The sequence below is a fragment of the Opisthocomus hoazin genome, chromosome 9, assembly GCF_030867145.1.
Source record: "Opisthocomus hoazin isolate bOpiHoa1 chromosome 9, bOpiHoa1.hap1, whole genome shotgun sequence".
Lineage (NCBI taxonomy): Eukaryota > Metazoa > Chordata > Aves > Opisthocomiformes > Opisthocomidae > Opisthocomus > Opisthocomus hoazin.
In genome coordinates, this window is record NC_134422.1 from 8,268,093 (window position 1) to 8,287,926 (window position 19,834).

Below are 19,834 nucleotides of genomic sequence, written 5' to 3' on the forward strand. Positions count from 1 at the left end.
ATCAGAGGTTCATCTGGGAGTAACAGAAAATGAGTATTGAGAAGAAGGAAGGTGAGGGTTCAGCAAAAGCTCTATGATCTATTCCTGCAGTGCTGTACATTGCTCCTGGTTATTCCTTTGTGAAGGGGTCTCAAGTTCTTGGATGCTAAGATGTACTTCCCTAAAAGTCCTTTCAGCTTCAGTGGAGCCAAGCGTTGTCTTCAGAGGATGTGGTTGGTCTGTGGAAACCTGTATTGGTTGATACCCTGTAAGCCAATAGTTCAGTTGCTTTCTCTGCCATTGAGCCTAGACTCACGGACAAACATCCCATTTCAGCTGGGGTGACTTACGGGTGAGCTTTATGACTGTACTTGTCAGCTAGAAGTATTAATGTACTGAAGTCATAGTATAGAATCATAGGTTGGAAAGGACCTCTAAGATCATCAAGTCCAACCATCCACCCAACACCACCATGCCTACTAAACCATATCCCAAAGTGCCACATCTACACGTCTTTGGAACGCCTCCAGGGATGGGGACTCCACCACCTCCCTGAGCAGCCTGTCCCAATGCCTGACCACTCTCTCAGTAAAGAAATTTTTCCTAATATCTAATCTAAACCTCCCCTGATGCAACTTGAGGCCATTGCCTCTTGTCCTATTGCTAGTTAGTTGGGAGAAGAGACCAACACCTGCCTCAATACAACCTCCTTTCAGGTAGTTGTAGAGAGTGATAAGGTCCCCCCTCAGCCTCCTGCAGACTAAACAGCCCCAGCTCCCTCAACCGCTCCTCATAAGACTTGCGCTCGAGGCCCCTCACCAGCCTCACTGCCCTTCTCTGGACATGCTCCAGCACCTCAAAGTCCTTCTTGTAGTGAGGGGCCCAAAGCTGAACACAGTACTCGAGGTGTGGCCTCACCAGTGCCGAGTACAGGGGCACGATCCCCTCCCTACTCCTGCTATTATGGCCACACTATTCCTGATCCAAGCCAGGATGCCTTTGGCCTGCTTGGCCACCTGGGCACACTGCTGGCTCATGTTCAGCTGGCTGTCGACCAACACCCCAAGATCTTTTTCCGCCAGGCAGCTTTTCCAGCCACTCCTCCCCAGGCCTGTAGCGTTGCATGGGATTGTTGTGACCCAAGTGCAGGACCCAGCATTTGGCCTTGTTGGACCCAGCATTTGGCTTTGTCAGGGCAGAAGTTGCTTGAGCATTGTTATTTAACTCTGAAAGACAGACAAATGGATGGTTTTTCCCATTGGAAAACCAGTATGTAAATAAATAATACAAAAATATATCTTTGCAGTGCTTAAATAGTTATTACTACTTTTATTATGGCCTTTTACCACTACAAGTTAGTATTGTAGGGTACCAGTCCTTGGAAAGTCTTTCCTCCAGTCGTATTCACTAGCTAGCAAAAAGGTTTAAGCAGACTTGTGACACTGTTAGTTAATAACCTGTTTTTCATTACTGTTTTAGATAGCTGAGCCCAAACAGATTGTGTGTTAGTGCTGTGGATATTCACTGTGGTGGAATACATAAAAATAAAGACAGTTGTCCTGCTGAAGACCTTATGTTTTAAATATGCCAAAAAAATCCCCTAAAGCTTTCTTAAGGTGAGGCTATCTGTATGCACTTCATCACCTGCAGAAAGTATATATTTAGTCTTTAGGGAACCATAGAGTTAATTTGATTTAAGTCTGGAGAAGAGCGGGGAAAAAACCTGGCAATTTAGTAAAAATTGAGGAGCTAATTCCACTACAGAGGCAGGCTAGAAATAGAAGTGTGGCTTTGAAGTGCATCATGTACAAGCAGTAACGATAGGAACATTGCAAGCTTGTGTGTACCTGTGAATGCTTTTTTTTTTTCTTTTATGAAACTTCTGCAGTTTTTGAAATGGTATGACTCTAAGAGGCATACAATGAAAATTTCCTAGGCAGTGTATAGTTATGCAGTGAAGTGTTTGAATTTGCAGCTGGATTGCTGCAAGCTAGTGTCAGCTTGTCAAATGTAGCTCTTGCCTGGCGAGTCTGACCAAGAAATATAGCCTCTTTTTTTTTGCCTAGGAGATGAAGTATGGGAAGTCATGATTTAACAATGAGAAGGAATGTAAATCCATACTAATTTTTTCAATATTCTTCAACTTTGAGAAAATGGAAATCTAGAAATGAACTTGATGACTTTTCTTTGTCTTTTGGCCAACTGTAGTGATAAAGTCCAAATCCTTGTGATACCTGGCATGCTCATGGCCACAGCTAGGTCTTAGATCAATAAGAAAAGGGTTATTTTTTTCCAATATTTTAATTTCTGTTTATCCAGATAAGTGTCATGGAACTGCAGCTTGCTGCTACAGAAAAGAACAGTCAAACCATAGCAGCTCTGTTCTGCCAAGCTGTGCTAATGAATACTGGAATACAGAAAATTAGATATTGTGTTTGTCAGCCTAAGATTGACAGTCATTTTAGTTCAAGTATTTTTATATTTACAAAAAAATGTGTTTTTTTCTTAGTAAGTTGGCTGATATTTGTTCACAGAAGAGTAGTAAAGTTAATCCTTTTAGACTTTCTTCTGAGCACTTTTACTATTAAAACCAGAGTGCAGTGCGTTTCATTCAGGAGCATAGGTGCGGTTAGCCCTGTTCTCATTCACAGTCTACAGAACACAGCAAGCAGGCTAGAGGTGCTCAGTGCTCGAGAGCTTGACACAGCTGTAGCGTTGCTGTTAGCCTGTGAGAGCTGCAGTTTGGTGAGGTCCCATCTCCAAGTGGTGGCCTCTTCCAATGGGCTCTTCTGCCTGCTTCTTCCCTGGTATTCTTCTGGGCTATTGAAAGGTATTTTTACTTGCACAGTACCTCCTTGAATTGGGAACTGTGAAATGATACAATTGGGATGCATGGAGTAAAATGATAAAAAAGTCATTTTTTCTAGATGTTAGCCAATTTATAAAGTCTTGTTTATTTTTTAGAAGCAGTATGCAGTCAAAATCAGAGCTGGTCAGAATTTTTCCTGCTACTGTCTTTTCCATTGGAAATCACTGCTCTGATGGAATTTGAAGCATTTCTTGGTGCTGTGTGAACTACCCTTAGGCTTTTGGCCAAAAAGGTGGCAGCCGAGAAGTCTGGATGGGCCTGCATAGTCTTCTGTCAACCAGTTCAGGTGGACTTCTGTGCCTAGCTGGAGCAAGGAGCACTTTGACACATGTAAAGTTCTCCAAGAGTTTGAAATTGTGGTTTCAACACATTTTGACTCAAAACTGCATCTGAAATGCAGCATGTTTCATGAACTGACTGTTTCTGTATGCTATACTAAGGTCTGCCCCATTACGGTTTTGGAAGAAAGAAAAGCATCTCTCAAGTGACCTGTCCATTTCCTGCAGCACGAGCCCTTGTAGACTTCTTAGAGTGTCAGTCAGGTTGTTCTAGTGGGAAAAGGGTGAAACTAAGCTCGTGTTGAAACTAGTTTTGTAGCTGTCTCTCACAGGAGAAGAAGAAAGGATACAAAAAAGATGTAAAGTGGTTCTAAAGAATATTTTCTTTCCTTTAGCTGTCTCCGTAATGAGATACAGCGCATCATCATTTGGATTTGCTGTAAGTAGAGATGCAATTTAACTATTCTCCACCATTTTGTTTTCATGATTTTTTTCTGAACATGAAATAGTGTATATTTTCATATTGTAAGTTCATGGCAAGTCAATACAGAGTGCAAAGTCAATGATGGGTTAGAAAAAAAAAATTGTTGAAGTCATATCTTGGAAAGGATAATAAAGATACTTTCATTATAGTGTTTCGGTTTCTGGCTATTCAGTCTTATGTTGGAATTAATGTCAATACTCATATCTAATCATTGGTAGATATTATCCACCAGATACAGTTTTCTTCTACAAAATCTCTCAGCTTAATCAGTTCCATTTTTGAGCGAAATGCTGAAGTTCCCTTCTGAATTTTGCTTGACCCTTTTCCCACTGAAGTCTGTTGTAAAACTCCTGTTGACTTTGGGGTGACAGCTTTCCTCTCTACTAGTTGCCATGACCTTCCTGATTAGTGGCAGAGCAAAAAATTCCTAACAATAAGCAAAATGACTCATTTCAAATGATTTGTCTTTTGCCTTCAAAATTGAAGGTTAGATTGACTCCGTGGAAAGTTTGACTTAAGGATGAAAGTTCTCACAGTGGGACAAGCCTGATTTTTGGTGTTACCTGATATCACGTCTTCATTAACTGGAAGTGCAAACATGGCAATTTTGCTGATGATACAGAATAATAAGAAATCTGTGTACAATGGGATTTTGAAAAAAGGTTAACATTTGCTTGGATTGAAACAAACTCTTCTATTGCAGAAAATTAGTGACGTTGCAGGAAAAATGAATGCTTGACAGGCATTTTCAAAAAGTTTTTTTTTTTTTTGATTCTCTGCATAAGAATCATATTAGTATTTTAACTCCTGTGGTGCCACAATGGTAGATTGTGGTGGGTTTTTTTTTTCCCTTAACTTCTCCACAGCTGATGGATTACAAATAAAAAGTTTTAAATCCCTTGATTGACTTCCTGAGCTCTGAAGTGTATTATTATGCAATACTACATGGCAAAAATGTGAAGATCAATTTAATAAATTTAAATTCTGCTTTCATTAAAATGATTTATTTGAAGCTGCTTTATGCCTGTGCAGCAGGATAGTAAATGCATTACTGTAAGTACAGGGCACATTTAATGGCCCACAAAACAATTGACTCTGTATCTCTTTCAGTTTGATGCTACCCTGGATGTTTTGTCATCAGCGATAGTTTTGTGGCGTTACAGCAACGCAGCTGCTGTGCATTCTGCACACAGGGAGTACATGTAAGTACACTTAATTTCTTTCGGCTTTCGTAGAGGCCTGAAGAGCTTTTTCTGTCAAGCTGTGATGCTACAGATTCCAGAGCTTTTACAAAAAACATTTTGTCATGTCAGCAAGTATTCTTTTCTTCTGCCAAATTACTGTTTGGTCCCAAACATGCAGCCTTTCCTTAGGCAAACGTCCATGTGATTGTGATTTTTGGCTTCTTTTTAGCCAAGATAGTAATTGTTAGGGCTTTGCACTTTTTTTTTTCCCTTGCAGCATCTGTATCAAATGAAATATATTTGTAATCTGTAATGGTTTTGTAAATATTTTATTTTGCATCTTACTCCGTTATTCTTACTAGAGCATGGTTTAAAAGTTAATGCTTGTATTATATTTGTGCTTCCCTTAACAAGATTGGAATATGAACCCCTTCTCTTTAAAGGTAATTCACTTTAACTGCTAGCAATATTATTAGAAAGTTGAGATTACAGAATGTCTGATAAGATTGAACCTGTATTAGTGATATGGTAGTAGGGTGACACAGTTTATTGTAACTGCTGCACAAAGAGAGATATAGACACACCCTTTTTATTACAGAACTATTGCTGGTTTTGTAAGTAAATCAATACTTGCATGTCTTCATTGTGGAAAAAGTATATGCTTGCAAAGTAACCATATTTAATGCTTGCTATATAGATCCCATGGAAAAAAGTCTTTAATTTGCAGTGTGTTATTAATCACAGTGGAAATTATATTCTGTGTCATTGTGCATTTTGCAGCATCTCTGTTGGCAATGCAGGTGGTAGTTGAGAAGATCAGGTGGAGAATGGTTCAAGAATTGTTACAGCTAGTGCGTGAAGAAGACTTTAACCTCCTACTCAAATGTTGGGTACATCTAGGCAGAGAATTGCAGTACATTTACTTGCTTTGGTTTTGTTCTGTGCTGCTGTTGCTAGCAGTATCCCATCTGGGTTGTTTGAAGAGATAGTTCAGCTATCCCCTGGAATGAACTGCAATTTTACGATGCAGGGGCGACAAGGTAGTTTTTGTTCTGAAGCACCTCTAATGAAGTCCTTTCTAGGAGAAGAGAAGCCTGATGTAACTGAGCTTTTACATAACTGGTAGGATCAAGTAAACAAAAAGTAACACAGAGGGGACTATAACTTACTTACCTTCGTAGTCCTTTCCTAAAAATGAAGACAACAGTAAGCAGTATTTTTACGTGCATTAACTCAGGCTCGTGCAACAGCTTGCCAGCACTGTGAGTTCCTTTCTGGCAGGGCTCCATACATAACAGTTTGGAATAAAAGGCCATTGAAGATTGATGCAGCATTGATTCATAAAAATAAATTCAGAAATATGTGATTAAAATTAGTCTTCCTGCACAAATTTGGAGATCTTAACAGACATTTCCTGAGTATCTTGCTTTTGTGGGCGTCCACAGAGACTCCTGTCAACATTCAATTAGCATATTTTTGAGATCTCCTTCTGTTGAGCTTTTTCAAGTGAACCTTGTAAAGTACTTTATAGAGAAAATAAATCCCAATACAAAAGAAGAATCAACATATCCCTATGGCTAAGCCAGTGAAGTGAACAAGCAAAGCAGCAAACCTACTTTCCTGCTTTTTATGCTCATTTTTAATTTCCTTTCATATCATCCCTCTGCTTTACACAAGGCTAAATTAAGTCAAGGAATTACTTGTCGTGCCCTCTGGTTGAAGACAGCTAAGGTTACATGATGAGATCAGTACTGAGTGAAAGCAGGTTACCATATGCTTGGAATATGAATCACTGGGTAGGCAGTTTGGTTATCCCTCCATTTCTAGAATTGACAGGAGAATCATCACAGTACTGACAAGCAAAGAGCTGGTTGTTTCTCTTAAGGCAATTCTTACTGTGTCAGATTTTTGAGGGAGACACATTTCTAATTTCCTGTTGTGTTTAATCAATCTCTTGCTTGGAAGGCTGCATATAATTATTTTTCCTCTACTCTGGGAAAATGTTGCATGACTCCTTCTGGCTGCTTACTTACCTTGTAAATAATCTTTGTGTCATATGTGCCTATAACTACACCTGGCCTTTCACAGTCCTTGTTTTCTGTGTACCAGTGCCTCAGTGGGGAAGTCTGCTCTCAGACCCCTGGACAGTTCGGTGCAAATTCATGTAGGTGCTTATGTCACGCTGTAGGTTCTTCCTCTTTCTGTGTGCCTAGCCGTACTTTGCCTTAGTGAAGGAGCCTGTGCAAAACTCTGTGCTTCTGTAAAAGTGTCAATACTGTCTACCAGCGTAAGGTGTGCCAGAGTAACTTCAGTTTAGTTCTTTATTTATAGGTCTGTCTTTCATTGATCTAAATATTACTTTTGTCTGTGTATCCTAACATATCTGAAAATAACTTGAGCTCCTTGGCAAAAGCCAAGTGGAATTGCCAATTAATTATGTATTGCAAATTTATAAAATTTCCTGTTTCATACACCTGACAGCAAGCAGTTGATCCAAAATCTGTGGAAATCAGTGGAAAGCCTCCCATGGGAGGGCAACATTAGATCCAATCCTAACTGTTGGACGTCATTGAGAGAGAAGGTAAATATAGAGAGAAAACAAAACCCTGGAAAAAGACCCAAAGAATATGGCCTGACTCATGATGTGCTATGAATGAAATACTTAGAATAAAATGCTAAGACGTAAAAGAACTGTGAAATCTTACTTAAAATGTAGCCATATGTAAGTTAGAGACGCAACACTTCATGGGCTGGTACTCCGGATGAACGGTACAAAACTGCTTGTTGTGCCAAGTTCTGCTAAGCTGAACCAATGCATTTGCGTTTGACTTCAGGGGAATTGTAGTGCTGAAACTATCACAGAAATTTGTCTTGCTGAGTTTAACTCAGTTTAATGGATTTCATTTTCAGTAGTTTGTTTGATTTCTCTCATTTTCTGGGGCAAGATGAGAAGGTACTTTCTGAGTGTACATGTGACCGAAGTTATACAATGTACATCTTTGTTGATTGTCATGGTGGTTCACATGGAGTAACTGCAAAATATATTTTAACTTACCTTTGCGATTTGCCCTTCTTGAAAATTCTTTGACATTGATGGCCTCAGAAGGCAAATCTGATGGGCATTTCAAGTCTTTTGCTGATGAGAATTTTTCTGAAGTCATTGTGAAAAAAGATTTCTGGTTATGATAAAGGTACGTCTTAAATTATAAAGAAATTATGATTAAATTTTTATGCTTTATCTTTAAATATACCAAGTGGCTTTGGAAATATAATTACTATTCACCAAGATCAGGTATAAACCACTGTGAGATTGTAAGCCATATGAGACACTGCTTGATTCTGCCTAGCTGGCTCATTAATGAGAGAGTGTGTAGGAGTGGGATGAATATTTGATGTGTTTGTTACTGGTGCTTCTTGGATAGTTTCACACTTCACCATCTTTATGTTTTGGCAGTCAGATATAAGAGGCTACCACATTTTCATGTATTTTAGAGGAGTGATTGAAAGAATTGTAGGTGTTGAGGAAATGCAAAAATTGGGATACAGATAACTGGAGAATCAGAGTACATAGTTCATGAGTGCTTGATTCCGTCAGCGTGATCTGCTGAGTTTCAAGTTAACATGCAGGAAACTCAGAGGTGCTGAATAAATCATCAACAAAGCAATGATCAAGAAATCCAAGAAAGAAGAGTGCTGAAATAACTCAAGGAATTAATTCTGAATATCAACAAAAGATGAAAACTTACAACCAAAATAAAATTCTTGCAATTCCCTATTTTTCTTGCTAAGAGGAAAGAACATACCCTGATGTAGGTGATAATCCAGAGACTATAAAAATATAGCAGAGCCACTACCTGTGCACTTTGGTCCAGGTACAGCTTATTACTTCATGGTAAGAGTTATGTGCTGTGCTGTAGAATGGCTGGGGTTGGGAGGCACCTTCAGAAGTCATCAGTCTAAACCCCTGCTCAAAGCAGGGTTGAGTGGAGCAGGTTGCCAGGTTAAAGGTCTGAATCCAGTCTTCTGTTCTGTGATTTGAACATTGAACGGTCACTGAGCCACTCCAGACACTCAAAGAAATCTGAATCATCCCTCTTCCTGCTTTTCATAACCACGGTACAAATATTCCTGGATATTCTACCCTTTAGTAAATCTTTAGCAACATAATAGCTTCCTGGGCTGCTGAAGCAAGTCTAAATTCTGTTGAAGGAAGAAATTTATTGTAATTGATGTGGTAAGAGTGGTTTTTTGTGTGCATAAATAAAGCCAGTAAATAGCAGTAGAAGAAATTTCTTAATAGAAGGCTGGTGCATTAGGGACCTGGAAAAATGTCTCAGGAGAGGTTGAACTAGTAACTAGCTATACAGCCAAAGGGCAGCTCTTTGATCTGATAAATTCAGGGATGAAGGATTTGGATTGGAGTGCTGGAACTGTGTGTGAGGAGGAGAAAGTGAGAAATACCACTAAAAAAGGAAGATCAAGAAAGCATAGTAACAAACTTCGGGCACACAGCCTTGTGAAAAAGCTGTAAAAGACTGAGCTTTTATGTGTAGTTGGTTGGAAAAATCTCGAAACTATGAACAAAGGAAGCATCTCTTGTTTGATTCCTCCTGCTCAGGAAAACAAGACTTTGCTCATGGCAAGTTAATAAATTTGGCAGTCTGCTCAGGTCAAATGGAATACTGCAACTTCTTAGGCTGTAGAGCAATATCCCTATTGTTACACTGCAGAGCTACCATCCTGCATTTGTGTACAGTCCTGTGCAGGACTGAGCATCTGCTTATGCCCACAGGATCCATTGCTCCTGGGTGTTTGTTGGCTAACGGACTTTGTTTGGGCTTGTATATTTGGTATTGCAAAAACTAACTCTGTGCAGCATATTTAACATAGTGATTCTTGACAGCTGCAGCTGGTGTTTACTATATATTGTTTTGTTGATGGTACCAAGTTAAATTCTGTGCTTCCCAAGAACCAGTCTGTCAACATCTTTCTTAACCCAGTGCCAGAGTAAATAGGAAATGTCACTCATAATGAGCATGCTGGATAAAGTCAAGAGCAGAAAGCTCACAATTCTTTCACTGTTTGGTCTTTTTTTTATAATTGCATATGTCAGACTCCAGCTATTCTTTCCTTTATTACTGTAATAAGAAAATTAAACTGCATCTTGGGGAAATAATTTCTAATGAACTCGTGGTGCTCTATGTTGCCATGACATGACAGATCTGCATTCATTACATTTTTTTTTTTCCTTATATTGGTGAAATTGTCGTCCATAGCATGGTCAGTAGTATTAAAAGAAGAATTACTTTGCGGCAGACAAGGGTGCAGATATCTGTCACACCTTCACCTGCTGCTGAGAACGCTTTTTGCCAGGAGAAAATAGTCATTGCTGTCCTCGGTGGGGCAGCGTATGATTCTGGAGTGCTCTTTCTTTGTGGGTAAGACAACACTTTACCTGGAACAGTAGGTGCTTCACTTATCTCTATTTCTGTATTTATTTTACATATCTTTTCTCACCTTATGCTAGGTTTAAAAAAAGAGCATCAAGAATTGGGAAGGTCTTGCAGTCTTTGCAGCTTTGCAGTTAGACATTGTCTAAAATCTTTGCTATGTGTCAGTAACTTAACTTTCATCTCCATACATTATACCTCAGCTGTGGCAGCTGGATTTGATACGATCCTAGTGCTGAACCCACTGGCGAAGTGAAAAATGCCTGCCCTGAGGAACTGATTCTTAATAGGTTCTTAAATTATGGGGAGAATGAACTGGTATTCTCATCTATTTTGACATCCAGAAGAGCACAACTCGAAGAGCTTAATCCAAGAATTTCTAATTTGTTTTGAGCTAAAAGCAATCTCTAAGAAAGATATTTGGCTGCTCCTCAGGGACAGAGCAAATAAGAAACCTATCCCTATATTTAATTGTGTTCGCTGTTAAAGATGTATATCTGATTTCTAAGCTCTGTGTGTGTGTGTATATATACACCCACATGTGTATATATCTCTTCAGTTTATAAACGCTCAGCATTGTTGTGCCTTTTTTTCTGTCTGATGGAAGCAGAACCTGATGGTTCACTGGGGTTTTCGGTTGTCAGAGAACTCTAGGAATCCACTATGTGAATATCTGTACATGTGGCTTATCCATTACATAGGGATGTGTAAAGAAGAGAGGAAGGAAGGGAACAAGGATATTCGGACCCTTTCCTAGGACTTCTTGCACTAGGGTGAAACGGCTGTGTTACAGTATGATGTAGGAATTAGGATATTTAAAAACCTTTCATGAAGCATATTAAAACTATCAACAGTCTTTTTAGAATACCCAATGACAATTGCCACTTTACCAATCCCTTTTCTTGGTTGCTTGGTGGCCTCCTGGGTGCATACTGCCTGTCAGTTACCTTTTCACAGAAAATGCCTTGCGTTCAGTTTTCGATCATAATATCTTCAGGTAAATGGGGCAGTGCAGCAAGTAGGTATATTAGTGTTTCAAATACTGCCATGAATCTGTAGATGTTTATCAAGCAGAAGGATACAGCTTCAAACAGTTTTTCTTTTATAACCTTACATCTTCTTAGACATGTGACCTTTGGAGAAGCCTAGTGAAGTGATTAGAAACCCTTACCAGTTGCTTAGTTACCTTGTCTCTGGAATTTAGACTTAAGTAAACAGTAACAATAAAATCATCTCTACGACTCTGTGTACAGCAAGTAGACACCCACTTGGAACTGAACATACCTGAGGGAAGTGCCCTTTGTTGTGGTGTTCTCTTTGTCAGCATGGGTATCTTATGGACAAATATGCCTTTGACACCTTGTCCTCCTGCTCTTTACTTTCTGGTGCAATTCATTTTTGGAAGACAGGGGAAATCAGATATGTATGTGGTATCCTTCTTCAGCTGCTAGGGAAAAGTGCTGTATGGCTTGATGAAATGATACCTTACTGCTTTGCACTACATTGCCTCTTTGAATTGAAGATCTGCTTTTGCTCTATAGTCTCTTGTCCGGTCTCTTATGGCCTAATCCAGAGTACTCCAGAGGCTTTCATCCCACCAGTGATTTTGGCTTTGAGGATGATCATTGGAATTGCCCTTTACTACTTGATTCCTACCTTGTGCCGATTCTGTATATTGCCATCACCATGGCCACCTCCTGTGGAGCCATGTCTGCTGGTAAAGGAAGTGGGCATGTCTGTGGGGCTGCTGGGTACATGTGGGGCGTTGGTGGAAAGCCTTCTTTCCTACTGAGAAAATGTGATGACAGTTGGGACCCTAAGACAGAGTGAGCCTCTCCTTCCAAAGTGATCAAAACCTCTTTTTCTCTGTTGCTTATATTCAGATGACACCACTTGAGAATATTTACCCCAGGGTTTGGTCATGAGGAGCCTTACTGAAGTTGTATTGCATATATGTCTATTACATTTAGGCATGGAATATGGGGACCGTGACATATCCTACTCTTGCACCTAAAACTTAAAAGAATTAGAAACCACCTTTAGTGGGACAAAATGGCTGTCATACTGCTAGGTTAGGTCTGGCTCTTCTTTCTTTTCCTCAGATTCAAATAAGGGACCGTACTGATTTTATGGCTGCAGAGTGTATTCTCTCTTGGGTCACAGAATTAAAAAATGCTAATTTTCAGTATTAGTACTGTATTTAAATTTTCATGTGTGAATTGGCTTTGCTGTACTGCTTCACATGACTAAATGAGCACTGTCTATTTAGGTAGTGTTGAATGAAAATAATCCTCTCAATTCAGACCCAACATATCAGTCACATTGAAAAAAAACTGTGGGTAATTTTATCTATGCCATACATACGAAAAAGACTTGAAGCACAGATGGCAAAATCTACACCTACCCACAGTTCAGGGCAAACCTTGGTGGCTGCAGGAAAAACTCTTTTGTGATGAGTGAATGGAATAGCTAACTGATCTGGAAAAATGTCAAATGCATGGAGATAGCCTACAAACTGCAAGTAGCTCAGAACCTACCTCTGCAGCTCTTGTTTAGTTCTCAGTCGCCATGAGTTGGTCCTCACGTGGCACACGAATGTCTCTACTACCCAGTGGAGCACAGTGCAGAGTTTGCAAAGTATGTGTTCAGCTGTGCTTGGATATCTGCTTTACAGGAGGAGAAATACGGTTTCTTTTTAATCACACTGAAAATTTGTAAACCATTCTTTCTTCTGAAATATTTAGCCAAAATACTGCATGTAGGTACAGTGTACAAGTTTTAGAGGTGCTTCATTAGGCTGACATTAAACCACATCATTTCTTCATAAATCCATTATCCCATGTTCAAACATAAATGAAGCAATCATAAACTTTGCTCTTATCCAGGCAGAAGTGCATGTATACATACATTTATGCCCGCACACACACAAAATCCTCACACGTAGAATTTATATTAAATATGAAATAGCAAATGTATATATTTATACATTCTAAAATCTGTTTCTAAAAGTGTGGCATCTGTAGACTTGGCAATGATTTGACTGGTGCTAGATCCAAAATCTATTTAATTTACGAAAACCTTTCCTTTTACTTCACTGGTAGTTGACTAGGCGGTATTTGTATGTATTGCCTAGTATTCACACACATATACGTATATATTAAAAAAAAATCAGATATATGGGGTTGTTTTGTACTGGAATTTGATAAAATAAAAAGAGGCATTACAGAAATTCTCAAAAGGCTGTAATTTCAAACCTCAGAGGAATGACAGAATCTCCAATTACCTGCTATGAGGCTCGGAGCAGTGACCAGCTCTTCCCAGGCCAGGAGGGTAGTTATAAGGCAGGTGTACTTTAAGTGCAGTTGTACAGTCTGTGCCGACCAGGAGCTAGGAAAAAGGTTGTAAGCATCTTCAAAATCTCCAAGTTGTAGAAATGTCTGTTAGCTTTTATTGACAGATATTTAATACCTGAGGAATCAAATTATTTATGGAACTATTGCCCCAGTTCAGCCGCGTGATTCTAAATGACCTGTTCCACAGTGACTAGTTGAACTCCCAAGGATAATAGAAGTTTTAGAAGGCCTATAACATTTTCAGCATGAAATGGATCCCTAGCATGGCTAATCTGAATCTCAGGCACAAACAGCATTTCCCCTGCATGTTCTTTAAGCAGAGGTTAGACCATGTGGTAACATGCTTTTTTTAATATGTAATTGAGAAATCGGCTTTCAATGATATTTTGGACTATTACTTGAACTCTCTTTGTTTTGTAATCTGTTGTGGGGTTTTCTCATTTTTCTTTTTTTTATGGTGAGAAAAAGGAGTAGCTCTAATGGTGCTGATCTGGATTCTGGCAGTTTTAGGTGGATTATGGAAAATGTATGCTGAGCAGTGAGCCCACTTCATTCCTTCTAAAGTGACTCTATTCCCTCTTCACCCAGCAACAGGCTGTAAATACAGCTTGTAAATACTCTGAAGATTCCGAACAGTTCGGTGTTCAAGACCTCCTCAGTAACTAAACCTGATATTAGATCAGCTACACCACAAACATAAACGAGCAATATAACTGTCTAATGAGACACAAAGAAGCTTAAGATTAGCAGCAGAGCATAACAAAGAAGCAGGAATCTCAAGACTTAGGCTGATACTGCATCTTTTGCCTGTTACAGTAACATGCCAGAGTGGCTTGTAGTTGTTCGTTTTAGAGTAAGCCCTTTAATGGTTTTAAGAGGCAGATTTTACAGTCTTCACAGTTCTGGATGACACCCTAATGAAAAATGTAGCTAGAATTATCTCAACTGGATGGATAGCAAGGAACAAATATTAGTGAACAGCTGCATTGTAATTTTAATGCCTCTTTTTGAAATAACGGGCAGCAGAGCTGTGCTTGTGGTGCAGGGTGCAGTAGGCTGGTCTGCCATAGAGATACAGTAGCCAGATGTAGATATTTCGCCATCAGCTGCCCCTGCTGACTCTGGGGTGTGTGCAGGGTGGCTATTGCTGTGCAGGCAGACACTCCTAGCACGGCTGCTTCGGCCTCTACCCTGCTTCTTTACACACTCTTCCTTGGTGGCAGGAATGGTCCTTGCTCAGTTCCTCCTGTTCCTCACTTGTGTGTCAGAAGATTAGGATGTGTAGGTAGCAAACACAGGCTGCTGTGGAGGGGAAGGCAGCTGAGAGGAGAAGAAAAGCTGTGGGTCTTGAAAGGACATGGGCTGCTGTTGAAATTAAGGGAAGAGAAAGCAAAGAGAAGCCTACATCTGTAACATCCCCAAGCCATCCCTTGGCGCCCCAAATGACTTCAAACCAGAACAAACACTTTCAGCCCCTTCTTTATGAAAAGTCCTCTGACTTTTTGCCTTTCTGTATTCCACTAAGTCCACTGTCTTAGTTCCGAGTCCTCTTCCATTTTCTCTATCATGCTCCACTTCATCCCCATCGGCCAGAACCCGCTGGTTTGACATAGAAAATCATTTGTTGCTGACCGAAAAATCAAGCTTTTTCGGCCTGATTCTTACCCTTTGAGTATTAGCATTCAATTTTGCCTGAGCTTGAGATATCTTGGGCTGGCTGTGACTGGAATTTTATACCTGGCTACTGTAATCAGACTGTAAGAGCTGCCATAATACGAATATTAAATGAAAGTAGACCTAGCTTTGTTTAAACTGGCTGACTGGCTCTCTTCTAGAAGAAATGTGGTGCAGATTATTGAAAGGTCCAAGTTACTGATGATGGAGCATTCACAGACTGTAGTTTGTATTTGGTTGTGGGAAGAAAGAACTAAAACAAGACTACTGGCAAAGCAAAGAGGTACGAAAGGGTTCCTGTCATGTGGCTAGACACAGAAGACAGTTGAGAAAAATGTATATAGAGATACAGAATTAGAAAGTGAATGAATACTGTATGCTCAAAAATACATTGCGAACTCCTGACATGGCCATTGCCCAAGAGGTTTTTGCTTTGTGTGTTGTGCCATATGACTTCCCCTGAATGATTCCGTACGTGATATTTGTTGTCACCCACTAATACAAAAATCCTTTCAAATCATAGGGAAACAGGAATTAGCACTTTTCTATTTTTTGTTAAATTAATTACTTTATCATTTAAATTTGTTCTTACTTAAGCTCCAGAGGTTTCATTAGTGGGTTTATTCAGAGATTAACATCGTTATCCATCATAAAACTGACTTGCTCAGCTTTGCTGAAAAGGCTTACATTACTCTTGGGCTTAGAGTTCGTATTGCTCTTCTTGGCCTCTAGCTCATCTTAATGCTAAGTTGCAGTTCCTTGCAAAGTAATAGTTTTAACACTACCTCTTCACTCCAGCCATGAAAACAGCCTGTAGAGATTTTAACATTTCCTTTTCTGTGTGCTATTGGGAGCCACTAGTGCTGAAAGATCTTGACAGAGCCTGCAGAGATAAAGATTTAATGAATAAAAATTCATAGGATCCGAGGATAATTCAGGTTGGAAGGGGCCTCAGGAGGTCTCTAGCCCAGGCTTCTACTCAAAGCAGAGTCAGCTGTGAGATCAGAATAGGTTACTCAGAACTTTATCGAGTCAGGTCTTGAAAACATCCAAGGATGGAGACTCCGCAACCTCTGTGGGCAAACTGTTCCACTATTCCTATGGTGGAAAACTCATTTCTTTTAGAAAAATAGATCATGTAAGATTCTTAATAACCAAGAGAATACAGAATTAAAATAAACTAGAGTAAACCGGCTCTCGGAAGGTGACGAATCGTATGTAGGAATTAGCAGTGTTATCTTTTATCTGTAGTATCGTAGCTGCCATAGAATTAGATGAGGAACTGAAGCTTGTTTTGATGGCAGCTTTGCAAATGTGAGAATGTAGTCTCTACCTCAAGAATATTAATACAAATGCTAGTGGTTTATGATGTCTTTTCTCACAGTTCTCTGTCACATTTATCTTTGCAGCTCTCCTGAGATTATTGAAATGTTTTCTATTAATAAGGCAAGCAATGTTTTCAATGAATAAGATAAGTAATCTTGATACAAGAAAGGAATTTTTTACAGTGAGAACGTTCAATCACTGCAATAACCTCCCCAGGGATGTGGTAGAGTCCCCATTATGAGCGACTTTCAAGATGCGATTGGGCAGGGTGCTAGATAGTCTCATCTAGGCTCCCTTTCCTATGAAAGGTTGGATTTTTTGAGGTCCCTTCCAACCTGGGCTGTTCTATGGTTCTGCAAGGTTCTTTACACTGGTAAAACTAATAAAAACTCAAATAAAGCCATGTAATCAAAAAAGATCAGGTAATCTGAGATACAGCAATGAATAAAAAAGATAAGAGAATAGCGCAGTATTTGACAAGATGGTTAGGTTTTTAATATTGCATTTTAGTGTATCGTATGTTAACAAAACTAGGAAGTAAGTAGACTGCTACTGACAATCTTGTTTTATTGCACACGGTGTCATCACATTTCAGGCACTATTTTAATGAACTTGAAGTGTGGTGGTAAAATCAGTTCCAGAATGTAACAGACATACTACCAAGTGTGTGAGACCCTTTTCCATCTCCACTGCCCCAAAAACAACTGCCTTTGTGAGCTGCTAAGAGAAAGTTAACACATTTTGGCAGATTATATTTCCATGCATCACTAATTTTTTTCTGAATCCTTAGTTCTGCTGCATCACCTTTGCTGCAGGTGAGAGCAGATTGACTTGAGAGGAGTAATTAGCAAGAGCTTCATTACGAACCCTTGTTGGTACTGTGTCACTGTATTCCATTTGCCAGAAAGACAGCAGGGTGAAAATGAAGAAGGGAAGCCTCTTGCAGTAGCTCTTTTATACCAGTCAATTGCTATAAGGAAAATTCTGTTATCAGTTACCCTTGTGGAGCTCACCCCAGATCTGTTTTGCGGTAGTACATAGCAGAGTATGTCACTGGGGGTGTATTTGTAACTTCGTTATTATTGTAATAGGACAAGGGGTAATGGTTTTAAACTAAGGGAGGGTAGATTTAAACTGGGTATAAGGCAGAACTTTTTTACAATGAGGGTGGTGAGGCACTGGCACAGGTTGCCCAGAGAGGCAGTGGAGGCCCCATCCCCAGAAACATTCAAGGCCAGGTTGCACGGCGCTCTGAGCAACCTGGTCTAGTTGAAGATGTCCCTGCTCACTGCAGGGGGGGGTTGGGCTAGATGACCCAACCAACCCAAAGCATTCTATGATTCTATTTATTTTTTACAAAATCTTACAAAACAAGTAGCTGAGAGTCTACATCTGCAGGCTGACTGCTGCTTTCATGGAAGAGCACTCCCTTTGGAATGGGTCAACTCACCTAAAGAGTAGTCAGTGTGGCAACAGCCACGCTAAAGGTAAAATTGATTTATTATCTTGAAGATTAAACACCATTGACATCTGGATGATATTAGTCTCTAGTTCTATGATGGAAATATTACAGAATTTTAGTCTTATCACTATCTGTAGGGAATCGTAACAAATAATTACAAATGTAAGACAGAATGAAGGAGAAACCCATGAATTAGAAGGTTATTTTGCTGTGCTTGCTGATGCAAATGAATAGTTGGAGCTTTTTGTGATAAAAATTCTGTGATAAAAAGAGGAAAAAATTGTTAACTTAGTAATGGCAGCTTGAAAATTGACATTTTGTGGAGATGGAACCCCCTGAATCTCAGTACGTTTCATAGCTACTTGTTTAAAAGCCATTAACTTACGCAAAGTTACAAATTTTTGGTTAAGGGAAAGACTATGGGGTGCTTACAGTGATAGATTTCCATTTCTGGTTTCCTTATGAGTAGTGAGAATTTGTTATCAAAATGAAGAATTGTGTTTTATAGAGCTCCGTACAGGGAATGTGTTATGGAAAAGATGAGGTGGCAGCTGTAAGTCATGTAATACAGTTACAAGGATCTTATTTTGATGGGTGTGAGTGCAAATATCCAGGATTGGTGCAAAGCACAGTGGGTATTTATAGGCTTGTATAAATATAAATGTGTTGTATATGGGTTCTAGTACTGCTTTCAGAAGAATGTCTGTCGGAAATTGTCAAGATGTAGCACACCCAGAACCAAGCTTTAGATTGGAGACATGAGTTTAGTTTTTAGGATTTAGACATAATCATGTTTCTGAATTCCACTAGAAGTGAACTAGCAGTAACTGAAGCTCAAAAGCCATATAAAGTCTTTGGCAGTTTTCAAAATCCAAATAATTTCATTCTCAGTGCCTGAGGCTGCAGTGCAACTGATTTAACAATATGTTTCGTCTGTGACAAAGGTATAGTGAAAAGTTGACAAAATTGGTGAGTTAATTTCTTAATATAATGAATTATACTTTATATTATCTCATGGGTTTTCAGATAGAAATACTACATCAAAAACACATCAAGACGTACCATTGGCAGATCATGATCTGCTACCAAGACCTACAGCAAACTAAAGAAGACTTGATGGTTTCACTGTTAAAATCAAAATATTAAATTTCTTTTACTGTCAACTTAAAGATATAGTTTAAATTACTTCTGCATTCCAAGTGCCATTGCTCTAAGAAAAAAACATATGGAAGTCTGAGCTTTAGTTGACCAAAAAGTTTATTATTGCCTGGATGTGAGAGATGCCTTCACCTTGTCCTTTCTGATTTAGTCTATTGTTCTTTAAATTATACTGCATGCTGAAAGATTGCAGAGAGCTTATCGTTTCTGAAAATCAAATCATGGTTTTGCATTATGTTTTAAAATGGTTTGATTAAATTGTCTCTGTTTCTCTTTCTTTTTAGAAGCAATTTATTACATGGAACTGAGGTAGACTTCAGATTTATGGATTCTTCATTAGATCTTTTCTGTTGCCTATCAAAACTGTAGCGATCAATTATTTTGTGTTATAGATCAATTATATCTCTAATGATGTAGTAGATATTTAGTGGGAAGCTCTCACACTAACTGACGGGCAAAAGGTTGTAAAGTAAGTACAAGATCTCCAGTAGGTTCTGGATCTCCAGAGGTGTAAGTGGTACTGGTGGCATATGATTCGTGGAGATATGTTCATCGTGGGTGTCACTGGACAGAGAGTACCCTCATGTCTTGGCAAGAATATAGCAATGTTCTGGAAT

General features: G+C 39.3%; 1 protein-coding gene across 1 annotated transcript in view; it reads left to right on the forward strand.

Annotated features, from left to right (window-relative positions):
* Positions 1-19,834, forward strand: part of TMEM163 (transmembrane protein 163) — a 110,423-nt gene that overhangs the window by 61,474 nt on the left and 29,115 nt on the right. Inside the window, exons 3-4 of the mRNA XM_075429738.1 lie at positions 3,522-3,565; positions 4,721-4,812. Coding sequence (XP_075285853.1) covers positions 3,522-3,565; positions 4,721-4,812 — 136 coding nt within the window. The remainder of the gene's footprint in view (positions 1-3,521; positions 3,566-4,720; positions 4,813-19,834) is intronic.